Source organism: Alligator sinensis, unplaced genomic scaffold, assembly GCF_000455745.1.
Source record: "Alligator sinensis unplaced genomic scaffold, ASM45574v1 scaffold994_1, whole genome shotgun sequence".
Classification (NCBI taxonomy): domain Eukaryota; kingdom Metazoa; phylum Chordata; order Crocodylia; family Alligatoridae; genus Alligator; species Alligator sinensis.
The window spans coordinates 753201-780734 of NW_005842488.1; the positions used below are offsets into that span (position 1 = coordinate 753201).

Consider the following 27534-nt stretch of genomic DNA (forward strand, 5'->3'; position numbering starts at 1 on the left):
TCTTCCCACGCCCCTCCGCACTCACAACACCGGTCCCCCTGTGCCCCCAACTGGGCCACCACAGCCAGTCCTTGTGCCACCATGCCACCTACTCTCCAACTTTGAGGTCCCGCAGCTAGAGGTGTGTGTGTGGGTGCCAAGAGGAAATCTATTAGCAATCCCATGAGCCACCTAATTAACAAACTAGCCCATCGGTGCTGATGCACCCATCTGCCCCACAGAGCAGCAGTATCTGACCCCCCTACCAGCACTTGCAAACTTTTCTCTCTTCCTTTCAAGTAGCTGAGCTGGGAGATCTTTCCAAGGCCAGTCTCTCCTCCCAGAGGAACTATTCTCATGCCCATTGCCCTGTGAGATGGTCCATCCAACCATCTCATAAATGACAGTATCTGCCCTTGGTTCACTTGGGAGGTAGGGGAGGGTGCTCTCCCAGTGCCAGAGAGAGGGAGTTGAGGCACTGACGGTTAAGAGACTTGCCCCAGGTTGCACAGGGAGTCTGTGGCAAGGACTCAGGCCCAAGTGCCAGGCTCCTGCTCTCGCCACGGCGTCCCCTTCCCTTAATGGCTCCCACAATGCTGCTTGCTAACAGCCTCACTCTCTCCGGCACAGGCTGCTTGGCGACTGTACTCGACCGACGCAAGCAGGGCCTACCTGACCGCCACTTGGTGTTACTACGACAGTGTCCTCCCGTCCTTCAGGTAGGCAAGGCGCCACGGGGAATGACCACGCGGTGTGGGAGGCGGGTGGCGGAGGGGGACTCGAGGCTCCGCATCCACCAGTGGTGGCCCCAGCCACAAATCCAGCCCACCAGCTCCCGGTCAGAGACCTGCGGTGCGTGTGGGGCTCATGGTCCCTGGAGCATCAGCTTGCCGTGGCTCAGCCCTGCCCTCCAGGATGACACGGCCTCTGGCTTCCCGAGCCGGCAGGGCTGGGAGTGCTTCAGCCTCTGGATGGGGCACCCATGCTCGGTGCCGCTCGCTCAGCCAGCCTCCTCGCGGCCAGTCCCATCAGATGCCAAGACTGGAGCAGCCTGCCTTGTCCCCGGGAAGCTGTAGCCCTTTCTCTAGATCCATGGAGACTTCCCTTTTGAGTACTGTGGAGTACAGCTTTGAAAGCCACGTCCCGCTCCCTGCCTGGGGAGCCTCAGCGGAGGTCTCTTGCGCTGCCGCTGGCCCCGTCGAGGGCTGGATTGCTTCTGCTCTCTGCTCTTCTGGGGTCATCAAAACGGGGGCAGGTGCAGAATGACCCTGCTCTAGTACTGGGGTCATGGCTTAGAGGGGCAAGACAAGGGCTGTGCTCTGTGTTAACCCCTTCAGCTTATCAGTTCCAGAGCCAGGAGCTTTTCCTTGCACCCCTGGAGCTGGGGGCGAAGGGGTTGCAGGGTCAGGTACTGTATCCATGGCTGCAGCTGGGAATCGGAGTGGGGAGATGGTGCCTGTCACCCCTGCGCACCAATGAGCTGCTGCTGAGGGCTTGCACACACCTGTGCCACAGTGTGCGCCAGAAATCCCTGTACACGTGGGGGTGACCCCTGTGCACAGGAGCATGGTGATCCCAGCTGCAGTGCGGCTGGCACCAGGCCTGTTCCCGTGTTGAATTTTATCCCCAGCTAATCCTGGATGCAGCTTGCTCAATACTCTGTGTGCCCACGGTGCACCAGGCCAGTGGCCTTTCCCCTGGCATCCTGGGGTTGAGCTCCCCATGGCTCTGAGCAGTTTTAGGCTCAGGTTTTGGGCAGGATACCATGCACTGTGGGCAGTCTTTGGGGAAGCAGCCTCTAGAGGTTACCCAACATGGGGTCCCTTCATGCAAGCCTTGGCTCTGGGACTGAGCCACTCCTCTGAGAAGCCTTTCAGAGCTTGGTCCACCAGGCATTTGCATCCAAAGCCCAACAGGTTTAAAAAGGCAAGATTTGCCCAGCAGAGGCATGTAGCATTGCCAGCCTCAGACTGGCAGCAGTTGTCCCACTGAAGCCAGGGAAGTTGCTCCGGGATGAACCAGTCGGACCTGAGCTGAATGCACCTACAACCAGCTGAGATCAGCCTCAGGTTGCCACGAACATTTCCAGGCCTGCTAGCTCCTTTGATCTGCACCCCCCGCCCCTCCTGCAGGCTTTTGGGGAGAAGCAGGGAAAATGTGGGTACCTGGGTTGCCACATAGTGGTGATGCTCACCCTAGTAGCCCCTTCTCCTTCCACTGGTTTCGGAGTGGGGGGTCAGGCTGGTCTCTCTCTATAGCCCACCCCTGGGAGCTATTAAGCCAAGTCCGCATGGCTCTCCCTTTTGTCCTTTGCGTTCTGCTGAGTTTGCTCCCCGGGATGGAGCAGCTGTTAAAATCCTTCACTTCCTCCTCCATCATCTTCCATCTCCTACAGCGCCCGTTCCCCGCGGAGGCCACCAACCTTGCCATCCATCCCATCTCTGCTCACTCTGTCTCTCTCACCCCATCTCCAAGGTTTCTCGCGTACTGGAGCCCCCGTGGGGGTTGGATCCCACTGGAGAGCCGCGGGCTGGCGGCAGCTGTGGGTATGAACAGGAATTAGGGTTGTTCGGGCCAGTCGATTTTGCAGAGGTTAGCGAGGGCAGGAGGAGAGGATAGTGTGTGCATAGAAGAGAGGATGCTCCCTCCGGTACCTGTACGGGCTGCCATCCCTGGTAAAACTCGGGCCCTAGAGCAGGATGCCATTGGAAGGGGAAGCCCCCAGGCCTCCAACTCTCATGGGTTGGAGGGACACGGCCCACAGAGTCCTTGTTTCTGGACTACCTTGGACTTGCCCATCTTAATCTGCAAGGGCCCTGGGGCAGGGCTGGGCATTACAGCTGGCTCTTGTCCAGGGCTGAGCATCCTGCTGCTGTCTGCTGCGTGGATCCTTGAACAAGCCTCCTTCCCGTGCTGACCGCAGGCTTTGACGAGCATCCGGCTCGGGTTTGGCCTCTGGTTTCTCCCGTGGTTGTGTCCTGTGCTAGGTTCTTTTGTTTCTTTGGTCTGACAGTTGTTGTATTTTCCCTTTTGAAGATGACATCCTCAGCACCCGGAAAAACAACCCCCCCCCTCCAAGCCCTGCTCACCGCAGCGCCCAGGCGATGATCAGCTGCCCGGCACAGAAATTGGACTGCCATATCCAGCCGCTAAGAGCTGCCCTATGTTAGACGGCCTAGCAGCATCCCTGTCAGCAGCAGGCCGGCCTTGAGTCCAAGGGCACTGAGTTGGTGCAGTGATGTTAGAGAGGAGATGAGATCGGGCCCAGTCTGGATTTATGTCTGGCTCTGAACCTCCTCAGCTAACGCCGTTGCAGGTCTGCCTTGTGCGGCCTCTGAAGGGGGAGGGTGGTCCAGGGCTTCAGGCTCCAGCCCATGACCAGAGAGTTTGAGCCCCTGCCACAGACTCCATGTGTGACCCTGGGCATGTCACTGAGTCTCACCGTGCCTCAGTTTCCCCCCCTCACTCTCCCCCTAGGGGGTAATAGCACCAACCGGTGCTAGGGAGCTGTGGGGATACATTCCTGCCAGCCCACGAGGCCCTGATACACTGGTGCTGGAGCAACAGAGACCCCGGATCAGTAGTGCACAGGTATAAAATGCTAACGTGATTTCCATTCTTAAAAGGCCCCAGTGACGTGGTGATTGTCATCTCACCCAGAGCAATGGGAGTCTCTCTCTTGACTTCCATAGACTTTGGATCTGAACATGGTGGAGCCACAGTGGGCTGAAAGAGGCTCTGCTCCAGCCCTCGGTGCCAGCTCCCGGTTCCAGCCATGCTGGGGAATGCTAGAAGCAGCATCACCTACGCTGGTCTTACAGCAGGGTGGAGAGGAAAGGAGTAAAATGGGAATCAAATCAGCTAAAAAAAAACTTTAGGTCTTTCCCACTCTGCCCACAAACCAGGCAGCACCCACTTGTGACACTAGCATGAAATCTGCTCACCATCAGGAGATGTCGCAGTGTCATGCCCTAGGTGGCACTTATCAAGTTGACACTCAATTGTCATCGGTAGGGTTCAGAGTGAACGCCCCGTTGAGATAAGCAGGGCGGGTTGTGCCTTTCTCGGAGCTGGTGTTTTCCTTCCTGCCACGTTTTAAAGGCGATCTTGTTCTCCAGGCTGAATATTCGCTGCATGGATGACAGCGGAGGGTCTGCACTGTAGGAAGCACTAACTCACCCGGGTGCCGGGATCTGGCCCTGGTTGGTCCTACCTGAGACTGAGACACTGTCTTCCCAGCAAGATGGTTTTGATTTACAGTTTCCCCCTAAGAGAGCCCCTCGCGGTCCGGGCTTTGTTCTTACACATCCTTTTGGTTTCTCTTTATTCCTTGAGAGGTTTAATGTCTCCGTGTTTTTATTTGACCCCCTCCTCCACCCCAGAGAGCTGGTTCTTATGTTTGAGCATTTGCACCGAGCCCGCAACGGAGGAATTAGGACCTCAGAGGTGAAAAAATTGCCCGACGGAGCCCCACTGCCTTATCACTGCTTCACCCCTGGCCAGAAAACCATCGCCCCCCTTCTTTGTGTGGGGGAAAGGTAGGGCGTAGCCCATGGCTGCTCCGTGTTGTGCCCGTTGTCTGTCTCCTCTTGTTGTTGGCCCTGTCTGTGTGTGTGCAGGGGCTCCTCCTGGCTGCTAAGGGCTTGTGTCCGTGTCTGGTGCCAGGTGGATGTGTTGTGCCTCCCTTGGCTGGACCGTGTTTGGAGGTGGATGCCTCAGCTGTCACCTCCAAGGTGATGGAGCTGGTCATTTTAGCTTACATAGGGCAGGCTTGATGCCAGTGTCCCTGGTTCAGGCCCTGGATCTGGTTCGAGTGGGTTGTCACAGCGCAGATCGGACTGCAGTATTACACACACGCACACGGCTGTGTCCGCATCTCCTCGTGCCAGCCGGGCTGTACCCCACATCTCCAAGGGGTCTCCATCCAGATTCTTATCCTCTCCAACAACCCCTGTTCCTCTTCGACTCCCAGCCCGGGTCCCTTGGACTGTTCAAACCTACCCGGCCTCGGTGTGGCAATGTCACTGGGAACATTGTTCGCTGGCAAGCCAAGTGCGCAGCTGAAACGGGCTTTGCAATCCCTGCAGTATAAATGACCAGGCTGATGAGCCTTCCAGCCTGTTTCCCTGCCTCCTCCTGGTGCCGGCACCAGGAAAAATGAATGCCCTTACGGCCCAGCTCGTTCTGCAGCACGTTTCACTTTGTGCTACGCCATCTCCCAGGTAAATCCCTTCCCCAGCTGCCCCTGGGGAAGGCAGAGCTCTGAGGCAGGAGGAAACCGGCTTGTTTTTTATTCCTACCTGCTGGTGCTGTTCGTAGAAATGCTGAATCCTGTTTCGAATTGGACGGAGAGCTGCCCCCTGCAGCGGTGAGCTCCACAGGTGAACCAGAAGCTGGCTTGGCCCGATTCTCCGAGACATTGCCTTCCTCACGTCACCGAGCGCCTCTCTGCCTGGCATTACAGGAAAGGGTGAATCAGACCTGTCTTTCTCTGCGCTGAAACCTCCTGTCCTTTCTTTCTCCTCTTCTTCTTCTCCATCTGCCCTGGGCTCAGGTCCGAGCTGTGCACGCACTAATGCCCGCGCCCACCGCTGCTGTTCTGTAGCTACCAGATCCCTTCCCAGCCGCCCACAGGGTAATCCTGCTGCCATCATTTGCCTTTTGCTTTGCTCCCCAACCAGTCCTCATTTCCCCTACTAGTTTTCTCCCCCTGACTCCGGCCATTCCCAGGGGAATATAAACGGGGCAGTTGTATCACAGGGCATTTTTCTATTGCTCACATTGAGGCAGCCTGTAGTTGGAGGCAGGTGCCTGTGCCAGCAGGGCCAGGGGGATGTGAGCTATTTGATCACCAGCGCGGGGTGTGCAGGGGTGGGAGATCCAGAGAGCGGGGCAGTCCCTTGCTGTGTGAGCGAGCTGCCACGGAGGTGCACACACCTGCCTTCTCACTCTGAGCTTGTGGACAAGGGCCCTGGGATGCACGGGACGTGTCGGCGTGAAAGAGCATGGACCACCAATGACGGTGAAGGAAACAGCTGCTGGCTGCTGCTTGCTCTCTGCTCTCGGGTGCAAGCTTCTGGAGGAAACGCTTCCCCCCCAAGAGCATCCTTGGTCCTGGAGGTTCAAGGGGGTGGACGATACAGGAACCAGGCAGCTGGATGGAAGCAAGTGGGATGACCAGCCCCAGCATCTGGGAGCCAGTTCTCCGGTTCAGCCAAACCCTACTCGGAAACGCCTTGCATGTGATTGGGATGTGTGTAACATGCTGTTGGTGAAATCCTGGCCGACTGTGGGGCACAACACCCCCCAGGTAAAGGGGTCTGGCATGGGGCACGGTGCCCATCCGTCGCTGCCCTGGGCATCCCTTGGTGGTCCAGGGGGATTTCCTGGAAGCCAGCGGAGCCTGGGAACTCGAAGGGGCAGCAGTGACAGAGTGATGTGAAGAGAAGCCAGCTCCGGTTCCCACGCACCGCTCCACGTGAAGATGTCTTGGAGTCCCGTGCAAGGGGCCCTCCGCCGTGCTGGCTCTGTTCAGCCTGGGTTTGGGGCCTCTGCTCTCTTCAGTGATCCCCAGCAGGGATATGAGTGAATCAGCCAGGAAAGCTCCAGCTCTGTGTTCCCCAGAGGCAGGACTTATGTCTTGGGGATGCTGAATGGGCCTGCTCCTGACATGAGAGTGTTGGCCATGCAAGCAGCCCACCACAGATATGAATGAGGTGATGAGCCTGGGCTTGCTTTTGTGACTGCCAGGACAGGAGATAGTTGGGATCCTGGTTGTCTGTGTGCTGGGGCTGAGCTCTGTTTTGTACATCCACTTCCAGCACTGGTTTTCCCCCATCTGTCAGCAGCATCCGGGAAACCCGCAGCCCCAGCTTGTCACCTTGTTAGGGGAGTGAAGGTACCCCAGCCCTGGTGCACAAAGGGTTGGTGACCAGTAGGTCCGAGGCATCTGCAATTGAGGTGGGAACGGGACAGGAAACGGGGTTTTCCTTGCAGTGCTTCAGGGAGGGATTTGGGAGGTGGGTGGTGGGAGGCTGATCTGTGCCTCAGTTTCCCTGTTTGTGAAAGGGGGCTGTTGTGACGGTCCCTGTGGAAGTCTCGGAGATGGGAAGAGCTGAGTGTTGGGACTATACGCGCTCCCTGCTTCTGCCCAGGGGTTGCTGGACTGTCTCCAGCACAGGGTGGTGCTTTGTCCCCTGTGCCCGCCTGGGGATTCACGGTGAACATGAAGCACCCTGCAGAATCAACCGGCCGGACTTACTCGGAGCTCCCTGCAGACCTCGTGCCTGGGGTCCTGGGAGATGCTCTGGGCACTTGGGCTCATCTGCTCCGTGTCTCTGCTCCGTTGGGGAAAACACAGGAGGCGAGCCACCCAGCACAGTCCATCACCTTACCCAGAGCCGCCTTGCAGAGAAGCTGCCTTGATCTGCTGCTGAAGAGCTAGCGCATGGGGACCTCCCAGGACAGCGTGGTGCTCCGGTCCCCTGCCGGCCTGGCGCTGTGGGCTTTGGGGTCAGACGGACATAAGAGGCCGGCTTCACCTGCAGCTGGCCTCGAGATGAGCCTGCAACCGTGCGTGGTCCATCACCCCCAGCACAACCCCGGTTCGGGGGCACACAGCTGGGGCATGGGCCACACTTAGGGGCGAGGGGGACTGGACTCCAGCAGTGCCACGATCTTGATGAGCCAGCATGTGGCCCCCAGGGGGTTGGCCCTAAGGTGAGATGTTGATGGACCAGTCTGTGTATCCCTCCCCCTGGTCCAGATGTCCCCTTTTTACTAACATCACCTCTCATGACATTCTCATCTTCTTTTTCTCTCTCCTCCTTCGCTCCCCGTCTCCACCTCCCCCCATCTCTCCCCCACCATGTCTTGCATTTCCATTCATTCCCGGAAGCTGGAAAGATGAAGACGTGCAGTCCCACAGGTGTTTACGTCTCAGGTAACCTTTCTCGACGCCGCGGTGCCTCTTTATTTCTTTCTCCCAAAGAGCCGTGGTAACGGTAGGTTCCCTCCGGAGGTTTTGCCACTCTCCAGGTGCTGCCCCGGGCGAGGCACACAAAGCCAAGACCCCTGTGGCAGGGGGACAGGTGGAAAGTAGCACGCGTGCTGCTGGCAGGGAATTTCGATCTCTCTTGATGTCTGCCGGGGGCCCGTGGGAGGAGGGCCAGTGGCTCAGCTTCCAAATGCAGCGCTGGCTGGGTCATTTCTATCTCCTCACCTGGTTTTCGCAGAGAGCTCCACTGCTGGGTAGCGCAACTCCTTCCTTCCTATGGGGAGCAAGGTGATTGTTTAAACAGGACCTACACAAACCACCATGGGTGGATCTAGGATCTTGAAAAGGGTGGGGTGCAGGTGATGCGATGCACATAACACATGCCTACTTTTATCAAGTTAACAAGAAGCTGTACTAATAAGCTAGCAGCCTAGGGCTATATTATTCCTTTAAAGTTTGCAGCAAAAGCACTCTACATTTGCTGTAGCATTTCTTACGTATACAAAACCACCACAAACAGCAACAAAAAATGTTGTTTCACTGGTTTTGGAGTCATTAGAATTGAACGGGCATCTCCTTTTCAGATTCCCAAAATGCAATTTAGCTGTCTCAAGCATCTTGACAGCACATCCAATGCTTCCCTGAAAGTTATTTCCACCTGAGTGAATGTATTTAGCTAGTCTGCAGGGCTGTGAAATAGGAGCTGCATTGCCAGGAGAGGGAACAGACGGCAAAGTTGCAAAATAAAGAATAGTTTAATTAGTGCAACATTAAGGCCATTACAAAAAAAAAAAAGGAGAGAGGTCCAATAACACTTGCGGAGTGAAGAGTTTAGAAGGAATCGGGTGGGGTACATGAGCCACGAAGGCAACCAGCTCCCTTGCTGCTGCCTGAATAGAAATGCTGGTGCAGACTAACTAGTTCCCACCTGGACCAAAGAGCTGTGCCCGGGGATCCTAGTGTGGATGGATGCTGTGTACCAACTGCTAGGCCTGTCCTGTCAGTGGGCTTCAGGGCAGTACTTAAGTCCTGGAAAAACTCTTTATACAAAAAGTGGGTTGGGGCCGTCACCTTCTCGCCGCTCTCTTGTGAGTCCATCTTGGAAGTAAGTGGCTGGCGCATTTCCAAAGCAGAAAGGTTCGTGGATTCCCGGGGGTTTGGATAGGGTGCTGTGGTGCCCGAGTCCTCTTAGGCACCTAACAGGCAGGGTAGACTCTGGCCCGATATCAGCAAGACCTTTCCATCATGCGATGCCTCTGTTCATTCCTTTAAAGTTTGCAACAAAAGCACTCTACATTTGCTGTAGCATTTCTTACGTATACAAAACCACCACAAACAGCAACAAAAAATGTTGTTTCACTGGTTTTGGAGTCATTAGAATTGAACGGGCATCTCCTTTTCAGATTCCCAAAATGCAATTTAGCTGTCTCAAGCATCTTGACAGCACATCCAATGCTTCCCTGAAAGTTATTTCCACCTGAGTGAATGTATTTAGCTAGTCTGCAGGGCTGTGAAATAGGAGCTGCATTGCCAGGAGAGGGAACAGACGGCAAAGTTGCAAAATAAAGAATAGTTTAATTAGTGCAACATTAAGGCCATTACAAAAAAAAAAAGGAGAGAGGTCCAATAACACTTGCGGAGTGAAGAGTTTAGAAGGAATCGGGTGGGGTACATGAGCCACGAAGGCAACCAGCTCCCTTGCTGCTGCCTGAATAGAAATGCTGGTGCAGACTAACTAGTTCCCACCTGGACCAAAGAGCTGTGCCCGGGGATCCTAGTGTGGATGGATGCTGTGTACCAACTGCTAGGCCTGTCCTGTCAGTGGGCTTCAGGGCAGTACTTAAGTCCTGGAAAAACTCTTTATACAAAAAGTGGGTTGGGGCCGTCACCTTCTCGCCGCTCTCTTGTGAGTCCATCTTGGAAGTAAGTGGCTGGCGCATTTCCAAAGCAGAAAGGTTCGTGGATTCCCGGGGGTTTGGATAGGGTGCTGTGGTGCCCGAGTCCTCTTAGGCACCTAACAGGCAGGGTAGACTCTGGCCCGATATCAGCAAGACCTTTCCATCATGCGATGCCTCTGTTCAACAAGCAGCCCCCAGGCTTGTCCACGTGGCTCCAGAAACCAGGGCTTGAATGCCACTGCTACTGCCCGTCACTGAACTCAGGGTCTTCACCTGGTGTTGGTGACTAAAATCAGGGGCAGAGGAAAAGGGGAGCGGGGAGGTAAGTGGTGGCAGCATTCATCCCCCAGGGTCTGGAGCCATGCTGACAAGCTGTTGTCCTGCTACTGGAGCGGGGTCATCTGGTCTGCAAGGAGCCCCATGGTCCAGATCCTGCCAAGGTTTGACAGCCCTAGTGTAAGGAACGAGGACCATGTCCTGTCCAGGGTAAGATGGGAGGCACCGCTGAAGCAAGGCCCTGTGGGGAGTTGCTCCAGCCCCTTGCCCTTCACGCCTGCGCCGTGCTTGGCTGGAGTGCGGTCGTTCTCCTCGGGGTGAGCGCCCCGTGGCCTGCCACGCGGGGTCTGGGGCTGAGCCCTCCACTTGGCACGCTTCCCTCGGACAGTGTTTAACTCTGGCAGCTGGCTCCGTTCACCAGCGGGTGTTGGGTAGAGACAGCGGGGTGTGCCGGGGGGGCGGTGTGCTATCAAGGAAGGGGGTGGCCGGGGTGCTGGAGGACTCGAGTCCCACGCAGGCACCAGCGAGCCGCGGTGGGTGAAGAGCAGCACGAGCGAGCTTTATGGGTGCTGCTACCTGTTCTCGTGTCCCATCTCCTGGCATCTTCTCCACGGACTGTCCTTTTGCATGGATCCTGACACCTCTTATTCCTCGCTCACTCTTGTAATGCTTTTCTGTCCTTCGGGGCTCACGTGGAGCTGGATGTGACCCGTCCAGCCTTTCGCGCGTGGTCTCCCCCCTGCAGTGGGTTGCAGCTATGGGCTGTTTCTGACGAGACTGCTTTCCTTTTCCCAGCTGCTGGGTGGCAGTGCCCATGCCCAGCGCCTTTCCTCCAGGCCTCAGCAGAGCTTGGCCCCGAGGCCACCCCCTACCCCTGCCTTGCCTTTTGTCCCTCACTAACTCTCTTCTTTTTTCCTGTATCTTTTACTCTCGACTCTCTAGCCAGATCTTTAGTAGTAAGAGGAATTTCTTTCGGATTCACGCCAGCTGGAAACCGAGGTATTGAGTGCTTGGATATGCTTCCCACGAGTTGTTTGGGGGTCGGTTTGATTTCATCTGGGTGGACGTCCCTCATGAATGCAGCCGATTGCCAGGGGCCTGCATGTTGGCCTCCCTGCTCCCAGCGATGCCTTGCAATGAGAGCGGCGGTCATGGAGATATGCCTGCTCTCCTCTGCCTGGTTTGGTGCATTGCCGGTGCAGCCAGGGCTGGGGACCGGGGGGCTGGTACGGGGAGAGATGGAGCAAAACCGGAGTGCTTATAAAAGGGAGGAGGCTTGTGGTCTGGTGATCTGAGCACGAGCGCCTGCATCCTGAACCTTGCTCTGATACTGCCTGGTGGGGTCTCAGACTTTCCCTTGCTCAGATGGCACTTCCCATCTCCACCCCAGGTGCGGCGGGGATGATGCCTGCTGGAAAGTGCTATGCAAAGTGTCACATATCTGCCCCCAACGCTGGCCCTTGGGGTGCTGCTGGATGAGGATTCAAACCACCTTGGGTTGGAAGCCCAGTGGAAGGAGCTTTGCCGACTCCAGACCCTCCGTGGTTTTCTCCATCTCTGCCTACCACCCCTTGCGATGCTGCACTGGAAATCTACCATCGGGGGGGTGGGATTGTAGAGGCGGGACTGCTAGCCATTTTGGGATCAACTCTTGGTCATCCAAAGAGTTGAACGGTGCAAGGCAGAACGGAGAACCCCAAGCCCCCCCCGCCGCCTCCTCCCCTTTCAGACAGCGCCTTGATTCCCCCCCTTGTCATAAGCACAAGCAAGTGCATCAGCAAATGGACACTAATGAGTGCAGGTGGCCGAAAATTTTCCGACCAAACAGTTTTTTGTTGGAAAGTGCTGATTCGACACAATCGAAGTGTTTCCCCGGCACGCGTATTGATTCCGCTGAAATTTTCGCAGGAAATGAGCTCAATATTTTGTTTTGACTTTTCCCGTCTTCCCTATCATCGTTCCTAAGAGAGAGGTCACAGCCAGCTGGTTGGAGATGGTCAGGATCATATTTTGGAAGACTCGTGTTTTGTGCAAAAAGTCTGGGGTTGCAGATTTGCCTCCCGTGGAGCTGTCCGGTGGGGTCTCAGACTTGCCCATGGGATGGAAATGCTGTCTCCTGGCCAGTCCTGCTGGTGGAGGGTGCTGAGGGCTGCGGGAGCCCGGCAGTAGCCAGAGCAAGCGGTTGTTGCCTGAGCCCACACTACTCGTGGTCCTCTCAGCTATGTTCATAGCTGGAGCAGAGAGGATGGGGTTTTGTTTTTGGGGGGCCTTTTTTAAAGGAAATTTTTCATGTCCCAAGTCAAATCAGCCAAACCAATTCCAAATCCGTGAGTCATTCAAGAACCACATGTGGCCCTGCTACCGGCAAACATCCTTCATCCCCACCTGGGGCTTCAGATGTTTTCAAATCCAAATGTTGGCAGATGGAGACTTGGGGTTCGGATGCTTGCCCTCCGCCATATGGCTGCCAGGAGTAAGCTAGGGAGGAGTCTCCCATTTCCCTGAAGTCGGCGCGTAGCCAGGATCTTCCCACTGGAAGCGAAAGTGAGACGCTAACCAGTCAGGGTACTACCCCCTGCCACGTTCGTGGTTTTCCCCTGTCCTAGGAAAACCACTTTAGTGGTTGTGGTATTTGAAGAGGATGTGGCATACAAAGGGTTTGTCCGCTCTGCCGCAAGCCCGAATCCAGCTCGTGCAGGCAGTGCAGAGCAGCGCGAGCTGTGCAAACTTGCTTGAGTCCATCGGGCTGTGTTTGGGTGTCCGGCGCAGGCTGGAGTGCAGGGTGCAATGCCTTCACTGCTGTCACTGCCTGTGGCATCAGGATCCCATTCACTTGACCGCCCTGGGCCTGGCATAAGGAAGCTAGCTCAGGCTGGCCTCCGGTTACGGTATAGACTTAGCATCAGGCTCGACCTTAGTAGAGAGGGCCCCTTCGCAGCCAGACTAGGCTGTCCGGCTGCAGTGAGAGCGACTTGCCGTAAGGCAGCAGAAGCCCTGCCCGGCAGCCCTTGGCAGGAGTGACTTCCCCAGGTGGGTCAGAGCTGTTGACCGAGCTCTGTGGATGGACCAGCCCCCTGACCTGGCTTGTCCTGCGAGAAAAAAGATGGCTTTGGGGTCAGGCGTGGGGAGCACTGGGTTCTCTTCCACCGTTTTGCCATGCTGCTTTGGGGACGGCACTTCATCTCCAGGCATAATGGAGTGGCCTCCCCGGCAGAGTCGCTGCGAGGCTGATTTAACCGGTGCATGTAAAACATCCTGCGCTTTTAGGGTGGCCAGGGCCTGATGTTTGGTGGCTGTGAGCTGCTGTCTCGGCATGAGAGCTGGGCCGTGACCGAGCTGCTGGAGGGCTTTCCAAACCCTGGGCCAGTAGTTTCCCCAGGGGTGGGCCTGTTCTTTCCTGGCTGAGTGGCTACCTACCTGTACGGACAAAAACCCGCAGCGGCATGCTCAGGCGGTGCCTACTGAGGGGCAACTTGTTCATGAAATGTCTGGCACTATTCAGAGGCCATGTCCTTGCTCCCATTCACTTGACCACCCTGGGCCTGGCATCAGGACACTGCTGTGCCAAAAGTTATTGAATTCCCAGCTCTGCATCTAGAGGAGCAACGGCTCCGTGTTAGTCCATAATGAACCTGAGCAGAGTAGTCCTTCCCCATAGGGGTATTGGCTCCTTGTTCCTTGTGCAGTCAGGCCAGGGGTAAATGCAAGGGTGAGGATAGAGGCTGAATGAATTTATCTGGAGCCCTGCGTCCAGTTTTGGGTCCCCTTGCTGCAGAAAGGATGTGGACAAATTGGAGAGTCCATTTTCTATGATTCTGTGGATGACTTCTCCAAAGTCCGTGGGTGTTTGAGCAGAGGGCTTGGAGGGTCCAACCTTTCAGATATGTCTGGGTCCGTGATGGGGCCAATGTTCTTTTGAGGGATGGGGCACATGGACGGGTTACCAAAGGTGAAACGGGGTGCGAACATACAGTACATGGGCTTCTTTGCCCCAAGCACCCATGCGTATGCTCTTACCCCGCGGCAAATGCAAGGTAGCTCGCCCCACTTCAGTGGGCTAGGCCACCTGGCACTGACCGTAGGGCTTTGAAATCCTCAGCTGAAAGGCAGCTGCAAGCCCTGAAAACTAGAGTGTGAAATGAAAGACCCCCCTCCCAAAATGAATGGAAACTTGTACATGGATTTCCACGAGATATTGAACCCTCATCTGGCCACAAGAGTGGGGCACCTTGGATTTTGGCCTCGTGCTGACTCCCCGCCCTTACTTCTCATTCAAAAGTGCCTGAAAGCGGAAACAAGTCATGTTTGCTCTCTCCATGGCAAAAGGGCCGGGAGAGGGACCGAACCAGCCCTGGAGACCAAGGCGCCAGGCCCTGCCTCTCCTGCCGAGCTTGCTGCATGGGCTGTAGGGCCCGGGCTCTGGGGGTTTCTTGCATGGCGTGTGGCGGTTGTGCTGGCTGGCTTGCATGGGGTCTGCCTGCGGCATGAGGACGGGAAGGGATGAACGAGACGTTCTAGACCAGGGCGGCGTTCGCCGTGGTTTCGGGACCGGGTTTGAACCTCTAGAACGGTGCCTGCCCCTCTCCCGTGAGGCCTCGATGGAGCCGGGACGCCCTCCTGGGGGTCTAGGCGGTTCGAGGTTCCCGCTCGGCAGATGCTCCAGATTCCCCGCAGCCTTTCCGAAGCCTAGCGGAGGCTTCGCCACACCACTGCTTTCCCCATGGGCTTGTACGGGGTGGGGAGGGATGCAAGCTTCAGCTGCTTGTTTAGCCCCCCGAGGCCCTTTTGGGGCCTCTCCCCAAAGCCTCAGCCATCCAAACACCTCCTCTCTGCGTTTCCGGCGGCCTCGTCTGACTGCTCCTTTCCGTTCTGTGTCTGTCTCCTGCTGTCACTGCTTTGTCTTCAGCCCACGACTAGGTAACTGCACAGCGCGTGAGGCTGGAGCTGGCATCGGGGCCGGCAGCGCCAACTGGGAATCGTGTCCCCCTGGGTGGAGGCCGCCCCAAGCTCCTTGTCCCCCAGCTGCCAGCCCTCAGGTTGGGAGCCAGGCAGAATTAGAGCTCCAGACCCCGGCAGGGTGCAAAACGAACCGTGCGGTGCCCACCAGCACGCGGTGCCAGGAGCTTTGCTGGGTGCCGTTACAGCGAGCTACAGGGGCAGAAATGGCTCGGTCCCGATTCTCCTCTCCTTGCATTTGCAAAACTGCTGGCATCAGCAGCAATCCTCCTGACTTTCACCTGCATCCACGAGGGGAGTCGGGCCCGCGCTTGCCTCTGATCCCTCTGCATCTTCTCCCTGAAATTTTTGCATCTTTTCCCCTGTAGATTTTTTGCCTCCTCTTTTTAAATCCATCTCATCTCCTAGCCACCCAGTTGGGGTCCCCTTTTATTTCCTCATTTCCCAGTGGCCCCTGGGGGCGCATGGGCGCGAGCTAACCGGCCCGCAAGGAGGGGAACGCAAGAGTGTTTTTGTGTAGGTCCTACCTAAACAAAACCTGTCGTTAATACTTTCTTTCCGTGGAGTTTTAGATAAGGGAGCGGGCGGGTGGCGGCGGGGAGCCTGGAAGGGTTTGATGACTTGGCAGCTAGCGATGGAATTAAATTAGGGCCTGAGCTGCCTCGTTAATTAATTACCGAACGGTCTGTTTCCGCAGCTGCAGGCTGGGCAGGGCCTAGCGGTCAGCCCCTGGCATGGTTGTACCTCGTGGCCTCTGCTGAGAGCCTGACCTGCGCCGGGAGTCCCGAGCGAGGGCTGGGATGATGCAGACTGACTCATCCCGGCATCGCAGGCTGCGGCAGGAGGGCAGGCGCAGCCCCGTTCAGCCAGGCACCGAAGCAGGTGGATCGTCCCAGGGCGTTAGCAACGTGCTTCGGTACCTTGCAGGATCGGGGCCCCCGGGGGTTCGGAGCTGGCTGCGGATAGCCCGGAGGTGCCCCAGCCCTGCTGTCTTCCCGGACGGCCTCGCGGTCGGCCTCTCCTTCCCGTCCCTGATGCAAGGAGCAACTCAGGGCAGCTCCGGCAGCAGCCGAGGGGCTTCGTGTCTGGTCCAGCCAGGGGCTCGTGTCTGTCCCCCTCCCCACCCCGGTGTCGTGGCTTCTGCGTGTGTCTGAGGCAGGGTCTCTGTGTGTGTCCTCCCGGCAGCCCGCCAGCAGCCGTCTCTGTCCCCTCTCCTTTTGTTTCTGTCTGTCAGAAAAAGTGTTGTCTTTTTTTAAAACAAAAATAATGACGTAGGGACTTTCCCTGCTGGCCAGTCGGGGTCCCGTGACACCTGGGGAGCAAGGCTCCCGCTCCATACGCCCTCCCGGCTAAAGGGAGCCCTGGGTTGAACCCCATTGAAGTCCCACAGGGTTTAAAGTGAAGTGGGAGCATCCATCAGCAGCGCTGCAGTCTCCCCTACACCCATGCAGCCTTGCCAAGCCCTTGGCCCAGCTGGTCCAGCCCTCGCCAGCACTGCGAAGCTGGCATTGGGACCTGACACCCCGTCCCCAAAGCTCAGGGTCTTTTTTGCAGTTCATGCTCTGTCCATGCCCCCCTTGAACTTGGGCAAAGCTTGAGGTCTTCCCATGGGGCTTCGCGGGCTGGAGCCAGGTTCTCGGGGTTGGGCCCAGTTGGGGAAGAAGGCATCCCCCTCCTGCCCTCCTGGGCTCACCCTGCTGCCTGCCTCCGCCCTCCCCCAAGAGAGCCCCGTCCGCCACTAACGCATGCTGTGCTTCCTCCCACCGCCCCTCGCAGCACCAAAATGGGCCTCAAAGACCGCATCCGCCTCAACAACGCCCAGCGGCAGAGCGGCCGGGGGAGGCAGCACCTGATGCCCCCCATGCGGCGCTCCCCCAGCACCGAGAACGTCAACGAGGTGCCCAGCCCCACCAAGGTGCAGAAGAGCTGGAGCTTCAACGACCGCACCCGCTTCCGGGCCTCGCTGCGGCTCAAGCCGCGGCCGCCGGTGGAGGGTAGGTGCTCTCCAGCGGTGCCGGCCGCATCCCATTGCCAGCTATGGGCAGGGAGGAGCGAGGGCCATGAAACCCAGGAGTCCTGAATGCAAGCGGTCTCCGGAGTGGGGAGCTGGCTCCATCCCATCCTGGAGCGGGGGTCTTGGCTTGGGAGATGCCCAGGGCAGGAGGGGCAGAGGATGTGGCAGAGGATGCAGGAGAGGAGCAGCTGATGGTGAGGGTGTTGGGGGGGGTCTTGACTAGTAGAGGGTGCATCCCCAGAGCCGTGGGGGTGGGAACAGCAGGCTTGAGGGCACGCGGGTGTGCAAGTTGCCCCCAGGTGCCCAGAGGGGGGTGGGGTGGGATTGAGAGGCCTGGCAGAGCTGGTGGGAAGCCCATCGCTGTGTCAGCAGGAGGTACCCAGGAGTGCTGGCGGGTGACGGCACCTTACGGTCCCTGCGGTTGTGCCAGTATTTAGGTTGGATTTCCCCAGTTCCCACATGTATTGGCCATAACCACAAGGCCCCGGGGTCTCTGCCCAGCAGCTGGGCCCAGGGGTTTAAAGGTCTGTTTTACATTTTGCCCCTTCCTTCCTTCTGTTGTGCATTTGAGTCTCCTTCCAATCTGAATGGTTCCCCCCAAAATGCACTCCCCCCACCCCACACACACACCCTGCGTGTGACAAGGACCCTATGGGGCAGTTGTGCAGTTAGGCCACAGGCAGGCTGGAGGTCTCCACCATAGCTCACTGTGTGATCTGGGAAAGTCTGCCTCAGTTTCCCCCTCTGGAAATTATCTGTCCAGGGAAGGGTGTGGGCACGGGCGATGTCATGAAAGGGCTCTGAGGTCACCGGTGACCCGGACAGGACCAGTCTTTCTCCGGATAAGCCAGCAAGGGAGCTGGGACCCAGGCTGGCACAGAGGGCAGAGGCTGCGGTCAGGTGAGCCCCAGCGAGGAGGCTGCGTGAAGCTGTAGATCTGAATGCAAGAGAGCGGGGTGTCCTCACTGCCATCCTGTGCTCTGCCATCAGCTGACTGCCCGGTGGAGGACGGCAGCGAGGAGAAGGGCCACCAGAGCGACCTGACCTTCGAGGACATCATGCCGGCGGTGAAGACGCTCATCAGGGCCGTCAGGTGCGTGCGTCTGTCCATCTGTCCTCCTGCACACCTCGTCACCCACCCACCCCGGGCTACTAGCCCAGAGCAGAGAGACCTCAGTACTTGGGCATCTCAGGCCAGCCCGGGGAGCACCGTGAAGGCGAGAGGCGTGGGGAACAGGGACGTCACTGCACTAAATACTCAGAGTCAAAGCCCCCAGATGAGAGGAAGTCCCAATCAGGGAAATGACCCCGTTTCCTGCTCATCAGAGCACAGGTCTCAGAAACAGCAAACTTCCCCTCTCCAAATGAAGGCCATATTCACCCCAGCCCAGGCCTCTTGCAAAGCTAAACTGGGGCTTGTGCTCTGTGTGGGGGACTCTTTGCTTGTGCCCTTGCCAATTCTCCTGAGCCTGTGATGAGCTTGGAGACCAGCAGTGAGAGGGGACCAAGGGAGAGGGGCTTGTCTAGATGGGAGACTTCTGCCTGGGGCGCTTGCCCCAGCCCCTCGGTGCTGCCTTCTCCGTGCCGCTGACAGCCAGCCCCTGCCGGCTCTCGCTCCCTCGCTGCCTCATTAATTTACCAGCGGACAGGCTTTGTTTCGTGGTGAAGCTCCTGACACAAATAGGTCTGCGAAGCATCCCGGTGACAGCACGGGGAAGGATCCTGGCTGTCTCCAGTTCACACCCCCAAGGAGGCAGCCGCAGGGAGCAGAGGTCGGGCAGAGATGCCACTTTCATTGCCACTTTTTTTCCTGGATGAATTGTTTCGGTCCTCAAACCCAAGAGTGCATCCCAAAAGAAGCCTTGGCTGCTGCACCCACCCCAAGCCGTGCTCTGCCTGCCTCTCCCCAGCCATCCCAAGAGCCGTGGCACCTGAGAAGAGACCCCTCTGCCCCAAGCAGGTCCACCACTTGTGCCCACCATCTTTCCTCCCCCACCCATGGGGTGGCATCCCTAAGGGTGTCAGTGCCGAGGTAGCAGAAGAGCTGGGATAGGGGTGGGGAGGTAGGTTGAAAAGCCACCTTGCTTCTACTGGTTGCACTCAGATGGGGAAGTGGAGTGCAGTAGGAGCCGGGATATCTCATGAGAGCTGATGCCAGGACTCCTGGCTTCTCATTTGAGCTCTGGGAGGGCAGCAGGACCCTCATGGTCAGGATGCGGGGGGTGCGAGGCACTCAGGACTTGGTTTTATATCCATTGGTAGGAGGAAAAGGAGGTTTTTGTGGTTAGAGAGTAGCAGGGGGCTAGGATTTCAGAGCTCCTGGGTCCTTTGTAGATGCAAACCACTGTTTTTTCGAAGTGCAGCTACCCCGACCTAGACTTCTTGTTCTCCTGTGGTGTGCACAGGTTGGGCACTTGCCCACCCAGCAAACAGCACTGGTGCCTGCATGCTGGACGTAGGCAGAGACCTTGTCTGGAGTGAGGGCTTGCCTGTACTTAAATGGGACAGCCGGCTGGGCGAGACCCCCCAGCAGAGATGCATCACACCCTGGCATAGCTGTGCCCCAGCTCCCTAGATGTAGTGAGCTCACCCTGCAGCCTCAGACCCCAATCTGTGGCCTGTGCCTACCGAATGAGGCTCATTAACTGGGGCCGCTTAGTGCAAGCTGGAGGAGAGCACGGCTCCAAGTCCCCAGTGCCTTGTACGCCAGCCCCGCTGCTCCGGCTCTGCTGACGGGGAGTTATGAAGTTATCCATCACTGCCCAGGACAGCCCTCGCTAACAAACCTTCCCTGCCAGCCTCTCTGCCTCTGCTATGTAAGCAGCATTGTGGCTAATTGCTTGACAAGGAGCAGGTGACTAAGGAGCAGCCGCTGGCAGGGGTGGAGCCAGGGGCTGGGCCCTTCCCTCCTCCTCCTCGCTGATTGAGGCTGATTCCAAGGGCAAGTTGCACTGATGGAAAAATACAGCAGACAGGTTCTTCCCACTGTGGAGCTTGGATACAGCTAGCTAGTAAGGCGTCTAGAGCAGTGCTTTTCAACCTTTTCACACTGGGGGTCACCCCTTAAGTCACAACTCGGCAGACTCAAGACACCCCATCGGAAAATGCCAGCTCTTAGTTTTCACTCTAGTTTTGACAACAGAAAAATAGCAGAGCAGCGCTTCTGTTGCAGAGAACTCGGAAAGAGCATGGCAGGGCAGGGCAGCGGGGGTTAACACTGGGAATTCCCATTTGAAATCTCTGGGTTTATCTTTGCACACGTAGCAGTGCTAACATTGCATGGCATCCTCAAACAGATCTTGAGGAACCCCGTTTGGAAATCACTGCTCTAGACCCTCTCTGCTCCCCAATCACCTAGGACCTGCAGCTGCCCTGGGCTCCCAGGACTCAGGCTCCAGGTTGTAAAGTCAGCACCGCTTCCCTGAGACAAACAGCCAGGAGGGCAGGCTGCCAGCTTCTCTCCTGGGAGTCGCATGCACAGTTGGGCAGTGCGTACCGAGCAGGACGCAGCCTTGCACCCACAGGGAGGGGGTGGCAGGAATAGCCCCGGGGGCACCCAGCCCAGTGCCCTGTCCCCAGAAGAGGGTTTAGAGATGGTGTTCGAAGCAGGACACATTCCCTGCCAGACCCTCCCAGCTGCCAGCAATCACAGATTTAAGGATGTCTTGAAAAGGAGGTTGTGTGTGGCAGCCCCCGGGAACCCATCCTCCATCACTGCGCCTGGCTCCTGGTCCTTACTTTGTCCTTGGTAGCAAGCCTGGGGACTGGGTCTGCACCGGGCCATGTCCTCTGTCACTCCCCAGCCACTCCAAAAGGCATGGTACCTGAGAAGAGACCCTCCTCCCCATCAGAGATCCACCCCTCAAGGCAGGATGGCTGGGATGAAGACCTTTCTGTTAACCATGGTCTCCCGGGGCAAACCCCTGAGCCAGAGGGGTGCTCTCACAAGGCAAGCGGCAAGTCATGGGGTCCTCGGTGCTACCCATGGCTCACGCCTCCTGTGTTCCCCCCCAGGATCCTGAGGTTCCTGGTGGCAAAGAGGAAGTTCAAGGAGACCTTAAGGCCCTATGATGTCAAGGATGTCATTGAGCAATACTCAGCTGGGCACCTGGACATGCTGGGCCGCATCAAGAGCCTCCAGTCACGGTGAGAGCATCCCGCGTGGCCCTACGGGGCCCCTGCTGCACACAACGATCCCGCGGGGAGAACTGTTCCCATCCCAGGGGTCCTGGCTGCCTTCCCACAGCCTCTTCCCATGCAGGACTTGGCTCTCATATGACCTGCTCCAGGGGGGTGGGAGAATGAGTGGGGAAATGGTGCAAAACTCAGCCGTCGGGAAGCTGTACCATTCCCTGCGCTCCTTTGGGAAGTGGGGTAGTCGTTTCACCTCTCCATGCCCAGAGACTCTCTGGAGTTTGCTAGGGGCTTCCCTGTTGATGCCTACATCTAGGACCAGCACCAGGCTGCTGGGTAGCAGGACAAAGTCCCAAGACTGAGAGACTTGTGGCCTTTTACACTGGCAGCCTTAGGTTGGAACAGCCCTCTCCCCTGCCATATCCCCAGTGACAGGGGCCAGGAGGCCAAGGACAATGACAATTAGCTGCTAATGCTCTGAGCCCGATGCCCCCTTCCCTTGGGCCCTTTCCACAATGGCCACATGAAGTCTGTCTGTGTGGCATAGCGATTGGGGCACCACCTGGCCGGCTTCCACTTCGCTAGCAGGGATCCCGCAGCAGTGGAGACGTGGCCGCCTGGGTTCCCAGCTGGGCTACCAGTGGCAGCACATGTCCTGGGCTGCGGGCAAGCAGGGCAACCTGGGCTATGCTGCATGCCATCTGCACTGCTCCGGCCTCAGCTACAGTCTCCCCTTCACGCCACTGCATAGACTTACCCTGCAACATCTCAGAGTTCATGATGCTGCAGCCCCGGGCAGAGTTGTGCCTTCAGGGGATGGGAAGGATCTTGCGTCCATGCATCATACAGCCGTGTGCATGGTGGGGGGCTGTGCATCTTGCTCGGCTCTGGTCCCTATTCAAGACCAGATGTGAAGCTGGAGGGCTGGCTGGTTCTGGCCCTGTCCAGCATATTCCCAAGCCTTTGAAAGTGAAGTAACCCCCTGCCCCCATGTGCTGGCTTCCCACGGACAGCGTGGATCAGATCATAGGGAGGGGAGCCATGCCGATCGACAAGAAGCTCCGGGAGAAGATGGAGAAGCCTGCGCTGGAGGCAGATGCGGTGGACGAGCTCAGTATGATGGGGCGTGTGGTCAAGGTGGAGAAGCAGGTACAGCCGGGGGCCAGGGTGGCATGCGCAGCACCTAGCGTGGCTTCCAAGAGCATGGCACAGCCCCGTGCACATGCCTGACTCCTGCTGCACCCCTTTGGAGGGAGGTGTCCGCTGCAGCGAGGTGTCTGTCTGTCCATCCAGTGGTGGGTGGAAGAACGTGGTCCACAGTCCCGTTACAACCACAGTACTTTTCTCCAGCAAGAGCAGGGTAGGAGCTAGGACGCCCGGGTTCTCTTCCTGCTTCAGGGGCAGCGAGGTTGAATAGAGAAGAGGTGGGGACTGAATCGGGCTCCTGATGCTGTATGTCCCAGCTGTCCCATGGTGGATGTGCCCTAATGTCCCATCTCTCCGTCAGGCTCCCCATGATGTGGACCTGGTTCCTGCCTCCTGGGTCCGGCTCCTTTGTGCCTGCTCTCCTAGGAGCCCAGGGCGGGCAGGGGGCTCCCGGCCTGCTTAGCCCAGTCCCCTCATGGCAGCTATGCCTTCAAGGAGTCCTCCAGGGGTGCTTTCATGTGGGACTTCAGCAGGGCTCGAACCCAGCCATCCAGAGCTTCTGTACGGCCCCGCTGCCCCCTTGAATCTGGGGACCCCGTCCCCTGCAGCCCCAAGCTGAGGCTGAAATCCTCTTCCTCTCTCCCTGTTCCCCACCAGGTGCAGTCCATAGAGCACAAGCTGGACCTGCTCCTGGGTGTCTACACCCAGTGCCTACGGAAAGGCTCCACTAACTCCTTCAGCCTGACCGCCATGCCGATCCCTGCCCTCGACCCCGACATCACCTCCGACTACCACAGCCCCGTGGACCACGAGGACATCTCCATGTCCGCCCAGACCCTAAACATCTCCAGGTCGGCCAGCACCAACATGGACTGAGCGGGCTTCCTCGCACGGACGGGACAGCCCCAGACGGGGCAGAGCCGGGGCGAGGGGCAGCCCCCTTTCTGCAGACAGATGGGCGCTGCGCGGGCAGGCGAGAAAGCTGACCCCGGGCCCCGCCAGGCTCCGGACTCGCAGGGCGGGCTTGGGGCCTCCAGCCTCGTCGAACGGGTTCTCAACGCACCTTGATTTTACTTGAACAAGTCTTCCTTCCTGGACACGCGGGAATTATTAAGCCACTAGTATTCAGCTGAGGAGAGCCACGTGGCCACGCGGCAGCCACGACGGGGATGCAGCAGAGAGGACGATGCTTGTGGCTTCGCCGAGGGTTACCCCTGCTCCCTCAAAACCACCCCTAGCAAGAGGCACTCCAGTGACTTGCGCGGGGAGCTGAGATGCTCTTTGTTTTAAGCAACAGACTCCAGACTTCGGTCTTCCTGGGCAGCCTTCTCTTCCGAGGGAAATCCACCCCAGCCTGCTCCCAGACTGGTGCATTTTAACCCAGGCCTTGAAGATTGGGGAGGGGTCCCAAGCCACCCAGAACCAGCCCAGGCCCCTCGCGGTATCTCCCGCAGCCTCTCGGGCGGCCATCGGAGTCTGGAGACCGTGGCCACCCCCGCGGCCAGGAGGTACCGCTGGCGATGAGCCGTGGGACCTCGCCACCGGTCTTTTTCTTCCAAGCGGTGGCTTTGGCTGGAGGCTTCTGCCTGGAGCCAACCTCGGAGCCAGCTTTGAAACAGGGTAAAGTTTGGCCGGGAGCTTCTCAGCAGCGAGGTGGGCGGCTCCGACCTCTTCGCTGATGTCCTCAGCACCCCTCCGGCTCTGGGGGTCATCCCTGGAGCTGGAGCTTGGATCTCATCAACAGCTATGCAAGGCTAGGTAACCCTTTCCTTTCCAGTGCTAAACAAGGGGCATTGCAACTCAATTGAATGTGTTTTTTTTTTTTCTTTTCTTTTCTTTCTATGTCTAGGAAGTAGCTGGGGCACGACCGGGTTCTCCCTGAGGAGGCCCGGTGAGTTTGTCCCCACCTTTCCTATCTCTTAGCTGGCAGGGGCACCATCTCCTGCAGCCGTGACTGTAACTATAAGCACAGTGGAGCCTTCTGCACAGCAATGCACGCTCTGAGGGTAACCATATATGCAACAACGTTTGAATATGCAACCTTATATCCCGGCGGGGGTAGGGATGACTAGCCCGTCGGCCTTGGCAATACGCATCTATCTGTGTGTGGGTGCATGGTGTGAGTGGGTGAGCCCACGCCTGTCAGCAGCTGGGTTTCGCAGGACGATGGGATTCTGCTCCTGGTGGAAAGACTCCCATTGCCTGGGGGGCAGATCCGCGCGTCGGGCCAAGTACCGGCCTCGCTGCATGTGATGCGCGTGGAAATGCAGCTGGCTGGAGGTCCGTTGCTGGAGGAGGGTGTGCGTGTGTGTGTGTATGTGTGTATGTGCAGGCAGGAGAAGGAGTACTAACACTGTAGCATAGCTTTAGACCTTCTCTTCCCCACCGCCGTGGGGCTCCCAGCTCCCCCTCTGCTTCCAGACGCCTCGAAGTGGCATGTCGGGCACTGGTAGTGTAGCGTGCCCAGTACCTCCGTACCTCGCTCCCCCAGAGGTTGTTCCCCAAACTGGATTGCTCCTCCCACAGCTGGACACATGGCTTCACTTTTCAGTGGCCCAGCCCCAGTGCTTCACCCCTGCTGCCTCCGCCCGCCCATCCATCCTTCCCTGCTAGAGACCCGTTGCCACAGTATCTGGGGAGGAAATTGCTCCCAAAGGCCCCCTGATGCCCTGGTGCATCCTCCAGACTCATGGATATTTGCAGCATGCCTTTTAGCTGATGGCTGCACGATTTTTCATTGACTGCTCTACTCCCCATCGGTGTCTGATTAGTCGTTTAATCACGTGGCATCATTGTCCTGCCATGATTAGATGCCTGAAGTTTTTTAAAGTGGAGTGACCAGGGCCCTTGACTTGTTTTTCAGGTGGAGGAAGGGTCCCCATGCTCACAGCCATAGCTAGCAGCCCCCCAGGGCTCAGCGTGGTACATTTGATGGGGAAAATGCTGGGGTGTCAGGTTTTATCAGCAGCCAGAGAGGCACATAGAGCTGTTCCCATGGGGGCTTTCCCCCTCAAGGTCACAGACATGGTCGCTCAGAGAGCAGCTATGTACGCACACGTACACGTGCACACAGCCCTACCTATATGTTCTTCCACTTTATCCCGACATGAGAATAGCAGCTCCTCCCTTTGCTATTTGAATTATAGCTGGGCCTCTTCCAGCCCCAGAAAGGCAGCGAGGCAGGTGAACGGGGAATCTGAGGCCCGGCGTGGGGAAGGGACAGGTCTGGAGCAGAGCTGAGAAGCCAGGTGTCCTGGCTCCCAGGCTTGTGCCCTCGGAGGTGGGATGCGATCCCAGTATGCACGGGAGCTGGCTGCATCAGAGCGGGATCCTGAGCCCCTCTGAACCCAAATCCTGCTGGTCCCACCTGCACCGCACCAGGTGGACACATCTGTGTGTATGTGGGGGGCACGTACCTGCCATGACAGGCAGCCTGTGCCTGTGAGGGGTCTGTCCCGGGTGTCCGTGAGCTCCCTTCTCCAAGCAGTGAAGAGTTTTCCCAGGCAGCTCGTATGTGCGCCATACCCAGCCCTGCCCTGCCCACCCCTTTGGCACAGCTGGGGGCATCAGGTAGTAGCCTCCATGGGCATCCCCCAGACCCCATAGCGAGGCTCTCCTTCCTGTCTCCGGGACCCGGTGTGGGGAGCATCCTGGGGGAGCATCCTGAATGTGCATTTATGTGTAGCTGTTAAAGCAACCCCCACCCCTTTGCTGAGGCAAAGGGGTGGGGGTTGCTTTAACAGCACCCAACCTTTGGCTCAGGGCCTGCCCCCTCGCAGGCTGACCTCCATCCCAGCCTGCGGTTGATGCCCGGAGGAGCACAGGCCACCAGGCAGCCTTGAGCCAGGCTTTTGGGCCAGCTCTGCCCTGGTGAAAAGACCCAGCTGAATCCTGGAGGTGCCCTGTGCACCCAGGATCATTGCAGCCTGTCTTCCTCTGCCCCGCACGCAGCCAGCGCCCCCAAAGCATGGCTGCCATAATAGGCGGGGGTCCAGCTTGCTGGGGTGTCCAGCTTGCCTCCCTTACCCCCCTTACACTCCACCCTCCCCGGGCAGAGCTGGCACCACTCTCCATCCCAGGGGCTGGCTCAGGTCCTATCCAGGTCTCCTTTCACCAAGGGGCACCCCTGGGTGTTCTGGATATTGAGGCCCTTGATGCAGAGCAGGCGCCCATGCTCCATGCAAAAGGATCTCTGTTCCCTTCACCTCCTGTTGGTCTCAGCGGGGGTGTGGGGGAGAGAGAAATCAATGCCCCCTTGCAGCTCCCACCAGCTCTGACAGCACCAGGGCGGGAGAGGCAGCCGGCGGGGAGCTGGGTTGAGAGGGGGCAGGGGGAGGCCATCTGTTCAGCTGAGTCCTGCTTGCATTTCACGCCTAGGTAGTGCATGCTGCCTGCTCCCACCCCCAGGAGCGCCGACCAGAGCTGGTCTCACCCGAACCTCCTGCATGCTCATGCATGTGTTTGACTTCTGCACAGAGACCCTCGGCCCCGGCCCTGTCACGGCCCCCGCTGTACACACGTGTCTCATGTGTCCAGGCGGGGCGGCGGCGGGAGAGGGGCAGGGGAGGGGGGCAGATTGCGGCGGCTTCGACCAAACGAGGAACAAAAACACAACAGCATCCCCCCCACCCCCCTCTGATGGATCCCCGATGAGCCTTGTTCCCCCGATGATGATAGTTACCTCACTTTATTAACTTATTAACTTATTTGTTTCATTAAAGTTTTAAGTAGACGGCGGCCTGCGTGTCCTGTTCTTCCTCCATCCCGGCGAGACCCAGGTGGGGGGCACAGGCTGCGGTAGGAGTGTTCATCACTCAGTGGGAGGATATTCCTCACGTCTCTGCTTCATTCCCCCGTTAGGTGGCAATGTGGGCCCGTAGCTGAGTCCCAGACAAGCTGCTGCAGCCCCAGGACCTGCCGGGAAGGAAATGCCCAGGTCCCTGGGTTGGGTGTCAAGCTGCTTGGGGAGCTCAGAGCCACTTCTGCTGCTGGGATAGGGAGCCTGTCTGTCCTGGGTCCCTGTCCCTGGGGTGGCGTGTGTGGCAAAGCCATGCCTGCCTACAGAGGTCTGCTCTCCCATCCAGGAGAGGGGCAGGTCGCGGTCAGAGCCCAGCCAGACCCAGCCAAGCTCAGTG

The 27534-nt window shown here is 58.0% G+C and overlaps 1 protein-coding gene across 1 annotated transcript in view; it reads left to right on the forward strand.

The window, feature by feature from the left end:
- KCNQ4 (potassium voltage-gated channel subfamily Q member 4) overlaps window positions 1-26106 on the forward strand; it is a gene marked incomplete at its 5' end in the record, with an annotated part of 70317 nt that extends 44211 nt beyond the window's left edge. Inside the window, 7 exons of the mRNA XM_025212853.1 lie at window positions 610-698; window positions 4362-4517; window positions 16882-17099; window positions 18110-18212; window positions 21134-21265; window positions 22267-22402; window positions 23057-26106. Coding sequence (XP_025068638.1) covers window positions 610-698; window positions 4362-4517; window positions 16882-17099; window positions 18110-18212; window positions 21134-21265; window positions 22267-22402; window positions 23057-23275 — 1053 coding nt within the window. The remainder of the gene's footprint in view (window positions 1-609; window positions 699-4361; window positions 4518-16881; window positions 17100-18109; window positions 18213-21133; window positions 21266-22266; window positions 22403-23056) is intronic.
- Between the last annotated feature and the right edge of the window lie 1428 nt (window positions 26107-27534).